The sequence below is a fragment of the Camelus dromedarius genome, chromosome 17 (genome assembly GCF_036321535.1).
Source record: "Camelus dromedarius isolate mCamDro1 chromosome 17, mCamDro1.pat, whole genome shotgun sequence".
Lineage (NCBI taxonomy): Eukaryota > Metazoa > Chordata > Mammalia > Artiodactyla > Camelidae > Camelus > Camelus dromedarius.
Window position 1 is genome coordinate 27,399,436 of NC_087452.1, and position 15,705 is coordinate 27,415,140.

General features: G+C 34.7%; 1 protein-coding gene across 35 annotated transcripts in view; it reads right to left on the reverse strand.

The window, feature by feature from the left end:
* SLMAP (sarcolemma associated protein) overlaps positions 1 to 15,705 on the reverse strand; it is a 121,764-nt gene that overhangs the window by 17,521 nt on the left and 88,538 nt on the right. For all 35 annotated transcript variants that reach the window (XM_064496398.1, XM_064496399.1, XM_031470611.2 and 32 more), the window contains 3 exons: positions 13,502 to 13,561; positions 8,642 to 8,722; positions 8,301 to 8,360 (listed from right to left, as the gene is read on the reverse strand). In XM_064496398.1, the coding sequence (XP_064352468.1) occupies positions 8,301 to 8,360; positions 8,642 to 8,722; positions 13,502 to 13,561 (201 nt within the window). The remainder of the gene's footprint in view (positions 1 to 8,300; positions 8,361 to 8,641; positions 8,723 to 13,501; positions 13,562 to 15,705) is intronic.

Below are 15,705 nucleotides of genomic sequence, written 5' to 3' on the forward strand. Positions count from 1 at the left end.
ATTCTGTATCTTAAAAAAAAAAAAAAATCTGAATCTAAGTTCTTCTATTCTAGTCAATCTATCAATTCTTCCTTCAGTCTCTTGGTAAGGATGGAGGCATGTAGAGAGAGAGATTTTTCCAGTGGCAGAATTAATCCTGTGATATAGGGATGAATTAGAGTATGAACTCCAATATATGTGAATGTATAGAAAAATACAGATTAGAAATACATATAGATATGTGAGACTATGTATATACATACATCTATTTCTTAACTCTGTCCACCAGGTGGGCATAGAAGCAATGAGCATACCATATATATTCAGGTCTTGACTTTTAAGTACCATTCTCCATTTAAAAAAACTAAGACTCTGGGGAGAAATAGTTGATTTCAGGGCTAAGACCAGGAAAGTACAAGATAAATACAGAGTACTTTTTTGTGTCAGAAATTTAAAATGGGCTCAAAGAATAACAGGATCATGTCAAAAAGACATAAGGGGCTCCCACTGGCCAAATATGGGACAATTTGAGCATCAAAACAATAAGGATAGTGATAGACTATAATCCACTGAATAAAACACGAATCCATGAATCCACACTGATATAAAGAGAAGAAAGGGAAGGGAAGAGAAAACTCTTCCTTGTAGTAAAAAGCTAGGTAATAAACATAGATGGACGACAGAATTACAAAATCACTATCTGGCAACTGTTATAGTAATAATTGATTCAGGCAAGAATCATAAGTAGATGCTAAGCTAAGCAGATAAAAGTCTGAAGAGTAACAAGATATTTATGTAAAGTTAACATCACCAGTGATAACAATGCAACATCAGGTGCCTCCTGATATGATGCCCAATATTATTTGTTATATTCTTGCCAAAATTCATAGCTTAAATCTAATCATGAGGAAACATTACATACATCCAAACTGAGAGACATTTTACAAAATAACTGTTCTTCGAAAATATCAATGTCATGAAACACAAAGACAGACTGAGAAACTATTCCAGATTAAAGGAGATTAAATAAAGAGATATGACAGATGAATACAATGAATGACTCAGGATTTTCTTTTGTCATAAAGGATACTGTTGAGACAACTGACAAAACATAAGTAAAGTCTGTGTATTTAATAATAGTAATTATCCATGTTAATTTCCTAATTTTAAGAATTACACAATGCTTATATAAGAGAAACAGAAAACATGAATATTTAGGACTAAGGCTATCATGTTTGCAATTTACTCTCAATGGTTCAGAGAGAGAAAAGGATGAGGAGGTAGAGGGAGATGGATAAATCAAAATTGGTAAAATGTTAACAGAAAATGGGGTGAAACATTACTATTTGGAGAATCTAGATGAAGAATATATAGAATTCTTTGTTCTATTCTTGCAACTTTTCTGTAAGTCTGAAATTATATCAAAATTACAAGTCAAAAGAATACTTTCTACATATATATATAAACAAAGAAAATATGGCAAAATACTAAACTGTTGAATATAGGTGATGGACATATATGGCTGTTTTTGGCATTTTTCAACTTTTCAAAACATGTTTGAAATTTTTTATAAATAAAAAAGTTCTCTTGAAATTACCAATCCTAATGCTACAATCTTAGAACAATCATTTCTCCCTAAGAACAATCATTTCTCCCTAAATTTGTGTCCTTAACCTATTTTGCCCTTCTCAGTCTCTCCTGTATTATGATATTAGGGCAATTCTCTTACTGAAATCAAGAACCTATACTGACTCCCTACTGTATCAAGTCCAGACATCTTTATCTGACTTTAAAACTTCTCAATAATCCAGTCATTACTTATTCTCCATTACTCACTAATATATTCATTTCCTACTAGTCTCCTCAGTAGCTCTGGCTCATGACTATTTTCCTCCCCCGGCTTAAGCCTCTGTACCTAACCCCAACTCTGTGCCTCTAACTCCCAGCACATAGTAGTCTCTTTTGCCTAATTTCTAAAGCTTGACAGTAAAACTCAAGCAAACCAAGAAGCTCTTTCTAGTTCACTAATTGCTCAGTAGCATTAGTTTCATTTTTAAAAAGAGCATGAATCCATATAGATACATAAGAATTCAGAAGAGAGCTTTAAGATCAAGTAACCTACTTCTTTCATTTGACAGATGAGGAAATAAAGGTCTAGTGATCTGAAATGGCTTACACATCTGGAATGTGGTGGAGAAAGAACTAGAATTCTCACTCTAGCTCAACTATCTTTCCCATAAATCATGGTGCTTTCTCAGTTACAGCATTAAGTGGCATGCTTTCCTAACAACCAACCCTTATTTCTTCTTCCAAAATAAGAGGATTCCTATCATTGTTTTCTTTCTAGTAACAGATGTTAATTGCATATACATTTCACACTTCCATTCCATACTATATGGAACATACATTCTATATTCTATCTAATACAATGCTAGACATACAGCAAGCATGTTATCTGATTACCATACAAGACAATTAAAGATCTGCATCTAAAATGTATAGTTTTCAAAATAAATATAATAATAGTTAAATGAATTAATACAACGAAAGGACTATTTTAATTTGAGGAAGGGGATCCTTTCATAAATGAAGAATCATAAGTAATCCATCTCGAAGGTCTATCAAAGCAGACAATTCCTGTCTGTGGCAGAACAATTCCCTTGATCAGTGATGGCTGTGAAACAAAATTAATACTTTTCAAACTAAAAATAATGGAGCAGATTTTATGTTAAGCAATTATGTTTCAGGAGACAGAATATGATCTAGGCAATAATCAGCTGTGCTAGCACAGGGATCCAGTATTTGCAAATTAGTTCTTTGTACTACATAATGAAAAGGATCAGCATTTTAATTAGAATAAGATACCACGTATCAAATAATGTAAACGTATAAACTCAACACAGTGTTTGATCAAAGAAGTAGAGATACTGACCAAAAATCCTTACAAATTAATAATAAACACAAATTGCTATGCTTAAACTAATAAAGTAGTGTACAGATCCTCTTTTCAGAAAACCAAATGCCTTTTTTTTTTTTTAAACAAAGATGAATGAGCAAATCTTTTTGTCCTAAGGCTGATTGAGAGCTGTACTTCGTATGGTTCATACAGTTGTGTAGGAAAATGCATTTTTAGTTTATTCTGGCTTGGGTGTACTTTCATGGTGTCTCACTTTTGTCATGGAAATGGACTTTGGTATCAATCTACTTCACAGTCTTGGGGAAAGTCTCATGATGAATACTGGTAGAAAGTGTTTAGATGAAGATAAATCAAAGTCTTCCTGAGCTAAATAAAAATTCATTTTATTTAGATGTGCAAGTCAAATGGAAACAAATGTTTTTTTGGGAACTATGATGAGGTGAAAAGATTACCAGAAACAGAATCTGTTTTCCCCTTAACACAAATGGTGTTATCTTTAGAAGTGCTTGGTGTATAATCTGGGCCAGGGACCAGCTCTTCTCAGACTACGGTTAAATCCTGTAAAGAGATCTACACCACACAAGAACCCATTAAAGAACCAGCCCTGGAACACAGAATACATCATATTCTAAATTAAATCTGGTGTCACTGTTTCTTCAGAGGAGTGGCGATTTAACTTAAATTCTGACCTTGACTCTAAATGTGGGTGAGGTAATCTGAAGCACTTGGTAAAGGGCCAAATCAAAACATTTCTTCCCCAGTTCTATTTTGTATGTGCATATTTGTAATGTAGCCACAACATGTTACCTCATCAACTGACAGAAGTGATCTGGCTGAGACAGCAGGGCAGGTGGGCACCATCCTCTTTTACTACCATCACTCCTCCCTTAGGAAAATCTGATAATTTAGTTGCCGGCTTGGCTGATGAGAACAACCTTTACAATGGAGGAAGACCACTTTCCTGTCGTAGGTGTGTGAGGCCACCTGAGGCAGTGCTAGGTGGCAGCCTATGAATTTAACTTTGGCAGCAGCCTATTACTATTGATTCTCACCCCTTTGCCATTCCGTCTGACCAGCTGGGTTCCTTCTTGACAACTGGATCTTTTGTTGGCTCCTTTATCCTTCCCATTGTTCTTCTCTTTATCTATAAATACTCCCTGCTATCACAGTCCACCCCTATGCTGAGAATTCCCAAACATGGTTACTGCCTTCTTTCTGACCAAGCCTGACCTCTCTCCACATATGCCCCACGTAGCCTATATGCACCACACTTCTCTACCAATAGATGTTACTTCTACTTTAAACATTATCCTATTTGTAAATGTCAGTACTGTTTTAAACAATGCATGACTCCCTTTTCCCTCTTGGTATATTCTCGCTTATCTTTAACCTACTCATTTGAGAAGCCCATCCTGACCACTGCTCCACCCCATCCTTGCCCCTAGCCAGGAAATTAGCTGTACTCTCCAAAGTTTCCACCATACCTATTGAAACACTTATTACACTATCAACATATCTCCTTCCTCCATCAGACTGCAGCCTCCTCATATGTCTCATCTCTGTATCTCCTGGGTCAATAAATGTCTCAGAAATAAATGAAAATGACTTTCTAGTCCCAGTTTCTGTCTTGCACTTACAGCTGCATTTCTGGTCCCATGGGTGACTATACAAAACTGGGAAACCTTTGGATGTGAAAGGAAGCACTTTTAATAATTATGCTGAGATAATGGGTTTCAGGTAAACCAGAATCTGTGATCTTTCTTCCTGTTCAACATGTGCCGAACTAAAAACATCACACTGTATTCCCACCATGTCATTTAGACTATGTCCCTAGTTGCTTCTATGTCCTGCAAGTTGGCAGTTGGATCTAGAATCTTGACCAGACTCAGGTTCAGTTTTTTTGTCACTGAATACGTCTTATGTGGTATGACACACTTTCAGGGTCATCTCAAGTAATAATTCTTCCATGAATTGCTTTCTTCCCCATCTTCTATGATAAACAAAAAGAAACAAATGTAAAATCTGGACATTCCTCCTCCTTTCTTTGACTCCTAATAGCAACAACCACCAGGAAGCAGCTTATCACCTATACCTCATTATCAATTTGACTAGAAACGTCTCAAACCTCAAGGAAGTCTTATCAGACTTTGAAACCATTGGAGTCTCTGGCATAGTTCCCTAAATAGAGCATATCTGCACTAAATACTACTTGGACTAAATATCAGTTTTCTTTTTATCTCTTCTTGGGAAATGATTTCGAGCATACAAAAACCTATGGATGAAGCCACAGCTTTATTTCTCTTTCAAAAGTGGTATAAATTGGTTGAAAATAATCAGTATTTCAGGAAAAATTACTACTGCTATCACCATCTCATTCACATCTCATGATGAATGTTTAATCTACTTGAGATTATTTTCTTAATCCTAGATGACTAACATGAAGATTAGCACATTATTCTAAATTCTAAATAAAGATTGGCTATTTTTAAAAGCCAAAATTTGAAGACAACGGTTCAGGAAGTCAGGCATAGGACTGCAATGAGTAAAATAAAAGGGCAACTTTCTACAGCTCTCAAGGGTAACACTCTCCGTTATAGGAGAAAAATTCTGTCAGCCTACTGAACCTAATCATACAGATAACAAAACATAACCACATATACTCAAGCACAACCTAAATGTGTCTAATAAGTGCCAGTGAAACATTACTTTTAAGAATTTATACAACTCTTACAAAGAAAAACAATGGATTAAACAACTATTTATGACTAGGATGACTGTTTATTGGACATTCTTCTAAAATCTGCCTGCTTCTCATGGGTGATTTTTCTTTATATCTAGTTTTTCACTGACTTACCAGTTTATTCTTAAAATCAACCTGTAAAATCTTTCAAGAGGTGTTGATAAAGGTACTACCTCATCAACAAATTTCATAATCATATAGAAATGTAAGAAAAGTTTTGGGGTTCTGTTTTTGTCCCCTTAACTGAAAGCAAGGTTAGGGAAACTAACCCATTTTCACCAATGGCACCCTAAACAGTTACTAGCAGCACTCGTGCACCCACTCTCCTTTCACATGGACCTTGTGTTTTCCATCTCTTTCTCTCCCACGACTTCCCCTTTTATACCCTCTATCTTGACTCTGATTCCCCAGCCTATCTCATGAGCACTTTTATAGATACAATTTAGCCTCCCAGTGTTATTCAAGATTTAAAAAAAATTTTTCCCCTGACTTTTGGCAAAATAAACAAATAAAAAATATATTATTAACTGGAAAAGATCCAGCACCAACAACTGCTTTTCCCTAAAAGACAAAATAGGAAATACTTTCTTTTAATTTCAAATCTTAATAACTAACAAGAAGTTACTCTTTAACCTATAGATCTGCTTTTATCAGTCACCACCATCATTACTATTAACAGTATCTTCATCCTGGGGCTTAACATGTTATGTTCCCAACACCATGGTAAGTGATCTACTTGCATTGTTTCACTTAATCCTCACAATAATCCTATGAAGTCGATCTTCCCCAATCCTACAAATGAAAAAAACTGAAGCACAGAGGGGTTAACAGTTTGCTCAAGGATATATTACAAATAAATGGCTGAGATTGAACCCAGAGCTCTTTGGCTCTTAGCTTCTTGGCTAGAGTGTGTCACTTTCCTAATGTTCTCATGGTTTTATAAACTTTGATGTAAGAAGTCTACCATTAATTCATTCAACAAATCTGAGTTTTACTGAACATCTGGCATTGTAGTAGGCAAAAAGGATAAGAATAAAATCCAAAGCAGACTGACATATATAACCACAAAAGTGTTAATAACTGTTGAATATAATCAACACAATCATAAATGCTACTTAATACGATCTGAATTGGGCTGCTGAAAAGATTTCTGGGAGATTTTTATAGTAAAAAAGACCATAAGAATAGCTACTTTTGTATGACAGGTGTTCATTACTCATTTACCTCCTCTCTTGTTTGTCTACGCTCCCACAAACACCCAAGGTCCTGAAATTTTTTCAGTATCAGTAACATTTTATATATTAATAGCATTACATTTCTGAGAAGAATCAGAAACGCTCCAAGATGAGATTTCTATACTGTATAAACATTAACTTAGATTTATTATTATGACACTAGGGAAAAAGCATGTCTCATCAACACCAAAAGCCACCTGAGAATACTGTAGATCAGTCAGGGTACTGGAAACCATGATCATTCTTAACAACAGGTTGGCAACTGGTTGCCTGGGCCAGTAATCCTCAGGGCTTTCCTTGGTATGGGAATTCAATCAAAGGTGGCTTCAGAGAGCCATGTGAGCTTTAGTATCCATGGGGAAGAGGAGAGAAGGCCATGATGCCCAGACTAAGGAAGTGTAAGAGAATCTAGGTAATCTCTTTGTTAACCACCCCCAATCTCAACCATTATACAGCGAGGCCAGAGCAGGGTTATGCAGAGTGAAACTAACGCTTCCTTATATAATCCAAAACTTAGGGTCTGGACTAGAGGATCCCTTAATAGCCCAGGCAGAAGTAAAGGCACTTCTACACAGAGGAAATTCCACAGGCTGCTTTTGCTGCTTATTTCAGAGAGCTGCCTAGTGTTGGTCCACTGCTACTAACATGCTTAACCCACTGGGCTGAACTCACATGTCAAAATTTCTTGTGTATAATAAGGCAATTATAAAAGAGACTAAATGCTGACAATTGTAGATTTATCAATAAGCCACCCCAAGGCACTCTATCTTAAAAACACTTTTATAAATGCTGATTTAATTCCTACCCATTTCATTCTAAACAAGTAAATATCAAGAAATAAATGTACTTCTCATTTAGAAATGAGACAAATCAAAGAATGTATTATATGCACTGCTCATTTTAGCCCCACCCAACATTTCTAGAAGAGTCCTAAAAACCTGAGGGTATTTACTGGATGATGAGGAGGACCAGAAAATGGGGAAGTTTGTAACTGCTATCATACGATTACAGAGCAAACAGGTGGTTCTTTCAAGAGGGTTAATAAAAATATTAAATACCAATTAAATTTTTTTAATTTAAATTATTAAATATTATAAAAATATCTCTAATTCACATTAAACATGGTAATGAGTTTCTATCAAGACATCAAGGTAAACAGAAAAACCACAGCTGCATTTCATATTCTACCACTTCCTGCTTTGCCCTTCATACAATTTTGATTGCTACAAATTATTTTACAATTTAAATGTTTTTCTTTAAAGCACTGGTACCAACATCAACATTTTAAATTTTAGTTCTCACTGCTTTAGAGAACCTATCTTAATCTTCTAAGTAAACTTAAAACTTCACTAATATATGAAACTGATTTTGTGGCAAAGGGTGAATCTGATGCCCTCGTTTAAAATGTCATAAAAACATGTTAAAGTACCTTTTAATAGGGACACTTTAGCAAGGGGTTCATTTAAGTCTTGCTCATCCATTTGGGCGTCTACAGGGGGAGAAAAAGATAATTATAAACAGTAAGCTCTATTGACAAGCTATCATTATCAAAATAAATAACTGAAATTTATATAGCTATTATATTCGGATCGCTGAAAGTAATTTTAAAATTTATCCAAGTATTCAAGGGAGTGACTTGACAAATGGAAGCACTGCTTTCTCCCCAAAACACAAACTTTGACTTCTCCACCCACACTAACCTACATACTTAAACTGCTTGGTAGGGAACAATAACATCTGCAGATTCATAAACATTAAGTTAAAACTCACCTGTAGTGTCGTCACTACTTTTCTCCTTGCTTGGACTCAGAGTATCTGATAAATCAGATTCCTTTGCTCTTGCCTGGTTTTCTATCAAGAAAAACAAAATAAAAGTAGAATCTCATTATAATATCTTTTATCAATAAAACTGCTTCAGGCTATGCTTGCTCTAAATCTACTAATGTACAAAATACTTTTAAAATTAACTGAGGTCACTGAATCTCTTACTTCTTCACCACTCTAGTCCCAAATGGAAAGCTGGTTAGTACACGTAGCTCATATTATATTATAATGTGGATCATGACTGCTGTGCAGAGGGCTGGGGCTTTTGTTCAAGGCTGTCCACTGGCCAACTGGAAACAAAAATGAAGCAAGCTTTGCTAAAGTATTCAGAGAACTGTAACAAATATAGCAAAATTCCCAGGACAATGTGGACACTGTATGAAGATGATGAAAGCAAATGGCTCTATTATATAAAAACACTAGTTAGGTTGCCTCAGTAATATTTACACTCATAATAAAAACTCTTTTTAAAAAATCACAATTATTTATTACAAAAGAAACATTTAAAAGAAGAAAATCAGCAGCTTTTTACATCAAAATAAAATATGACTGTACAAACCACACTAAGAAAAACTCAAAATAAAAAGTTTTGAAGTTGTTTACAAGTGGTGTGCTGCCTGAGGCAAGGAAGACATCCCAAGCCTAGTTTTCAATGAACTGTTCACAAAAAGTCCTAATTATAATCCTCACAATTTATTAAAGATGACTGGTAATTAGTTAGGCCCTAGATCCTCATCTGTAGTGGCCCATCTGTGTACACTATAACATGCATTAGGACAGCACTTACAGAGATGGTCATTTCTCTGACCATTACCCTAGAGCATCTCCCCATTCTCCACAAAGCCTTGGCCATCACAAGGCCTTAGCCAAGCTTTATATTTCAGAATTTAGCCATACTCTGGTCCCTGAATTAACTCTCACATGAGCTTTGTTTCGGTAAGGCCGGCCCCTTTACAGAGCTGAGGCAAGCCAGTTCATCATGGCCTGCAATTCTTTGCTTGAGTTGATATTTCCCTGAATTCAAGGACCACTCTTTCTACTTGGCCTAGTCATTCTGTAAGGTACAGCTTAAGCTCCATTACCTCTAAGGGAGTCTTCATTTCTCCAGCATGCCGCTCCTTTTTATTGTATCTTCTGTGGGACATGTTTTTTTTTTGCAATTAATCATGTTCTATTTTTTATCATTCTCTGTGTGTACATTTACCTTATTTCCTTAGTGAGATTTTAAATTCACTAAGCAAATGATTATTTTTTAATTTATTTTTACTGAAGTATGATTACTTCTTATAATGTTATGTACTTGACTATACTGTTGGTAGTAATCTGCATCAAAAATTTAAATGTGCATATCCACTTCTAGTACTTTTCCTAAGGAAATAATAGGGAACATACAGTATATATACATAAAGATGTTTATTGCAGCATTGTTCATTATGGAATGGAAAATGTTCAAGATATATTTTCCATTTTGAAAGTAATCGGAAACATATCTAAAACCATTACTGTCAAAATAGTTAATATAATGTTAAAATATAACTTATTATGGATGTTTCATATAAGAATACCCTAGAATTTGTGGCTAACTTGTGAAATGGGTGATGAATTACAAGAAGCTTTTTGCTTCTTTTCTCACTGCCATTTCTAGTCAAAGGCCAACTGCTGAGCGACAGGGAGCTTAGATTAGAAGTGAAGTCACTAACCATGGAGGCCCATGGGAATCTAATCTGTGACCTCTGGTGCATTCACAGTGTACTATAATCAAACATTTCTGAATGTACTAGTTTTGATCACAAAGTTACAGTCTCAAAAAAGGCAGGCTAATACATCTTATCTATATATAGATAGAAAAGAAACCTCTCTGGGGAACAAAAAGGAAATGACAAAAATGACTCTTTTCTAATTTTAATATTCTTGGCAATTTTATGATGAAGATATTAAGGTAAACCAAGAGGAATGTATTTTCAAAAGGATTATTCTGGCTTCGAAGGAACTTTTGTTTAATATTTAGAGTAGTAGCCAGGAAGGTAAAATTGCCTTAGAGGTGGAATCAAATCTTCCATTAAGATCTAACTAGAACATAAGCTCCATAAGGGAGAGATCTTTGTCTGTTTTGTTAACTGCTACATGTTCGTTGCATAGAAGAGTGCACAGTATACAGCAGGTTCTCCAAAAAGGAGACAATTGAAGACACAATTCTACTCAGAATAAGAAGGCAAGTTTTTAGTAAGTCAAGTCATGGTCCATCATTGTTGTGTTTTTATATATATATATATTACACACACACACACACACACACACACACACAGTTATTACATAGAGGCAAGCTGAATCTATTCAAGAATGAAATACAGGACACAACAAATGAGTGGCAGAGTCTCAACTTTTCAAAACATCTACTCTTTAGCTATGAAGCAGCACTCAACTTTCCAGTATTAAAAAAGTCATTGCTAGTTGATTTTCTCTGCAATATTTAATTATTAAAATGCATACCAAAAGTACACAGAGATGGAAGAATAGCTACCGACATCAATACCTAAAGTGTTCCCAAACTGGGAACTTTACAATAACATGACTGTTTTCATTGTATCTTCAAGCAGACATAACAATAGATGGGCAAAACAAACATACTGGCCAGAGACCATTTCCTACATCACTGGAACCACTACTTGTAAAGAAAACAAGGTTAAGGATCAAGAAAAATAAAGGGGAACTAACATCTGTTGGACAACAGAATGGCGCTTCTTGCATTAAAAGCAGTATTTCATTAAATTCCCACAAAACCCTGTAAGTTATTGTCAATCCCATTTTGCAAGGAGGAAACTGAGGTTTTAAAGAGCTAAAGGAAGTTGCTTGAGGGCACAAAGCTAGCTATGGTAGAACCGGGAGCTGAAAGTTGCTGTTGGACCTACTCTGTATTCTTTCTACTTCTACCATTTCCTAAAGCTACTGTAAACATATATTGACTGCAAACTGAGTTAGGGCTTAGAAAGTATATGCAACCTACGATTATCTGAAGGAAATACCACCAAGATTGTAACAGCTGGTAACTGGCAATTTCAAGCAACTCATATTTTCAATGCAGAAAAGAAAATTCCATTAAAAACTTTACCAATGAAAGCATTAAAAAAAAAAAAAAAGACAATCCAGCCAAACCCAAAAGAAAACACTTTATAGCCAGATATAAAGCATTTAAAATGTAACTCATTTCAGCCATCTAGTCTCTTACAAGGATGAGCGTACCTCTGCGTGCTAACTGTGAGAGCTGCTAGTAAAATGTTTACTGCTCACAGAAGAGTCTCTGGTATATAAAACTTTTATATGTATTGTCATTCTTAAAGGATATATTCTATTCACCTGCATGGACTGACTTGCTATAATTTATTTAATAAATGCCCTTATTATTAGACACTTAAGTTTTCCTCTTTTTGCTTTTAAAGAAACACTGAAACAAACACCCTTGCACATTTGTCCAATTTGTTCCTTAAGATAAAAATTCAAAAGTGGAATTGTTAGGTAAAAAAGCATGTTCTTTAATGCTTTCAATACATGTTTTATGGCCAGATTTCAAAAGGAAACCAGATTTTCTTTTTCAACAATGACATCACATAATCTCAAGGGAATATATTCTAATTCAGAATGCATTAAACAGAAGCACATGATAGCAGATACTTTTCTGTAATTAAAAGAAGCACTGGTTTTTTTCCCCACTTCAAAGTGTTGGCTATTCAACCAACTAATCTGAATAGGTATTTAGGTGGTGAAGTACAAAGCTATTTTAAAACCTGTTCTCATCTCACTTTAATAAGATGAAGTAAATTGCCATACCCACTAAAAATAGTCCACTGTTCTGAAACTCAATGCCAGTTTGCCAGAACAATATTAGTGATGCATAGTTTATGCATTCTTTCCCCAAATATGGCATCTGCCGTGCACATAATTCAGAATGGAAGCCACCAGATATCTGAAATAACACTATCCTCTCAAATATTTTTAAAAGCCAAATGGATCCAGTTACTTTCATAAAACAATGTGTCATAAACTTTTATCACTCATTATTTTATTTGACCAAAATGATTGTGAATTAGTTTTAAACTTTATACTGGTATGTTCTTCTGATGGAAGTCTTAGACTGATAATGAGCATATCTCACTAAATTTATTTGCCCGATTTCCCTATACATAAAAGTGACTTGACAATATGATGCTTTAAAACTCACTTTGCTTTTCTAAGTCTGACAATTGTAACAGAAAAGAATTAACAGAATAAACTACTTCAGGCAATTATAGGACTATCCATTACAAAATATAAGAAGGTCCTACATAATACTTGTTTAAATCAAATTGAGATGTCAAAAATTAAGAAAGTATTAACTATCATAAGGAATATTAAAGGTATGATAAATATCACAAAATAACTGCAAGCATTTTTCACCTGTTTCAAAAAGATTTATGTTGTGTTTGATTAAAATTTTGAGATAAAAGCTGAAAATAATGCTGGAAGTAAAACAGAGAGATTGCAACAAATCTTTAATACTGAAAGAAACCTATTCCAAGCATTAAAAACATACACACCCATATATATCCATCTAAAAAGAAACTTTCCAATGAATGTTTCATTCTTAAAACAGAACTCTAACTACTTTATATTATTATCTGATACTGTTATTACATTGTCATTTTGTTATCCTTAAGAAATAAACAGATGGTTAAAGTACTATGACCTTAGAAATGTACAGTAACCTTCATTATCAAGAAGAGTTGTCAAAACCCACAGAAAAATCCCACAGAAAACCCACAGAAAACGAACCTTTTGAAAGCTTTGTTTCTTCAACCACTTTGGTTAGATGCCCCTCGACGATCAGCTTCTCTGCCAAAGAAAATAAACGTTACTATCCAAGCCCAAACCGAGCAGCGTTTCCCTGAGCGGAGCAGTGTAACACATTCCATGACCAAATTTAAAGATGATAACATTACTCCCATGACTAGGCTTGAACAAAAACTTGAACCTGGAAGGGGAACTAAGAGAACTTGAACTATAATAGAGCAATCAGATTAATGCAGAAATCTGAGGGTAAAGGAACAATTTGTCCTCAGTTTTCAGTAATTTTCACTTTATTTTAAAAGCCTACAACTTTCTGAAAATCAGGGCTCAGAACAAACAAAGCAACCCTCTTTAAATTAAGGATATTAAGTTGAAATAAAGGAATTCTGAGAAGATATTTTATTTAGATAAAGAAATAATACAAGTTATAGTATACAATAGTATACTTTTCCCTATTGATACAATTTAGCAGACATGCCTCTATGACAAGTTTCAGTAAAATGAATCATTTTAGAAGAGCTAATCATTGAAAGAAATTGAAAAAAAATTTGCTTTGGTTTATGGTAGATTCTCTGTAAATGAATAATTGTAGCTTCTTTATAATTTATTAAAAGTTAGATTTTCATATTCTACATTTCACTGAGGAAGATATCTATTCTATATATCCCCTTATTTGATCCTGTAAATGAGCTAACCTCCTTCAATTTATACTTTTGCAGTATGTGAAATAATTTCTCTATTCTTTCACCCTTCAACCCACTGCAACTTGGTCATTTCATATAGGCTCTCTGCAGTATGTGGCACTGTTTGCCACTGCTTCCTTGGGAGGAAAAAAAAAAAAGTCAAAGAGATTTAGATAATTTTAAAAGGCATTAATCTCACAAGATATATAATGTAAGCTGTCCTTCCCATCCCCTGTCCTACTCCACTCCATTCCTGAAAATCACTTCCTAGAAACAACTTTTAACTTTTAGTCATTTCTTCTGGTATTTACATTTCTAAATAATATGTTGCTATTTCTTAATTTTTCCATTTTAGGCATTATTTACTGACAATCTCTTATAGAAGATTAAGCTCTCATATCTTACTATCATCCTCATAAAAGTTAGACTTTGTCCATCAGTAATCAGTATTTATATTATGCCTATAACTTATATCTGCATCATATAATGTGTTATATCTCTTCTTGTGCAACATGTAACATTTTTGGAACCCATAATGTCCTCTTTTGTTTTGCTAATTTTTAAAATATATCTGTCTCAAACACAGCTCAACTTCTTAGAGAACCACAAAACCCTCAATACCATCAAACATGAGTAATCTATCACACTGTATATCCCTGCTCTCCCTTCCCCGAGTCCTTTAATCTTCCTGCTGCAGTCTGAGCCGTATCCTGTGCAAAAACCCCTGCCCCCAGATTCCAAATCTTCTTCTTCCTATCTTATTCCCTCGTTTTGGTGTAACACATTCTCTAATAATTTCCTGATAATGGGTGGATAGAAGGTCAATGCTTTGTGACTTTGTTCCTCTGAAAATATTAATGTTTCACCCTCACATTTGGCTGATGGTTTGACAGATATAAATTCTACAGGAAATAACTTTCCTTCAGAATTTTAAAAACATTGTTCCACTGTCTTCTAGCTTCAAACTGGAAGGTGAGCCTAACGTCAGCCTAACTCCTGTTGTTCAGTGTGCACGGTAGAGATGTCTTGTGTCAGCACTGCCTTGTTTGCCCTTCCTTTCTGGGCACCAGAGAAGATTGCACATTCCAAGTTCCTAGCAGTGACGAAGGTCTGTATGACTGGTTCTAGCCAGGGCCAAAGCCTTTCAGAGAGAGTAGGATTTTTCTACACTTCTTTCCTCCCTCACTCTAGAAACCACATGTTCAGATTAGCCTAGATTCCTCAGTAACAATATAGAGTAGAGTGTTCTCCCCGGCCATGGACATGCAGCATAAATGAAAAACAAATGTTTGTTGAATTAAACCATTAAGATTTCAGTGCTTATTTACCACTATATTATAATTTATTATAATTAATACAGTATGTGATCCTTTGTTTCTCTCTGGAAATTTTCAGAATCTTTTCTTTATCCCTGGTGTTCTTAAATTTCATACACCTCAGTGTAAGATTTTTTTTTAATTGAGGTTAGAGTCACATATTGCATTAATTTTAGAGTGAACAACTCAG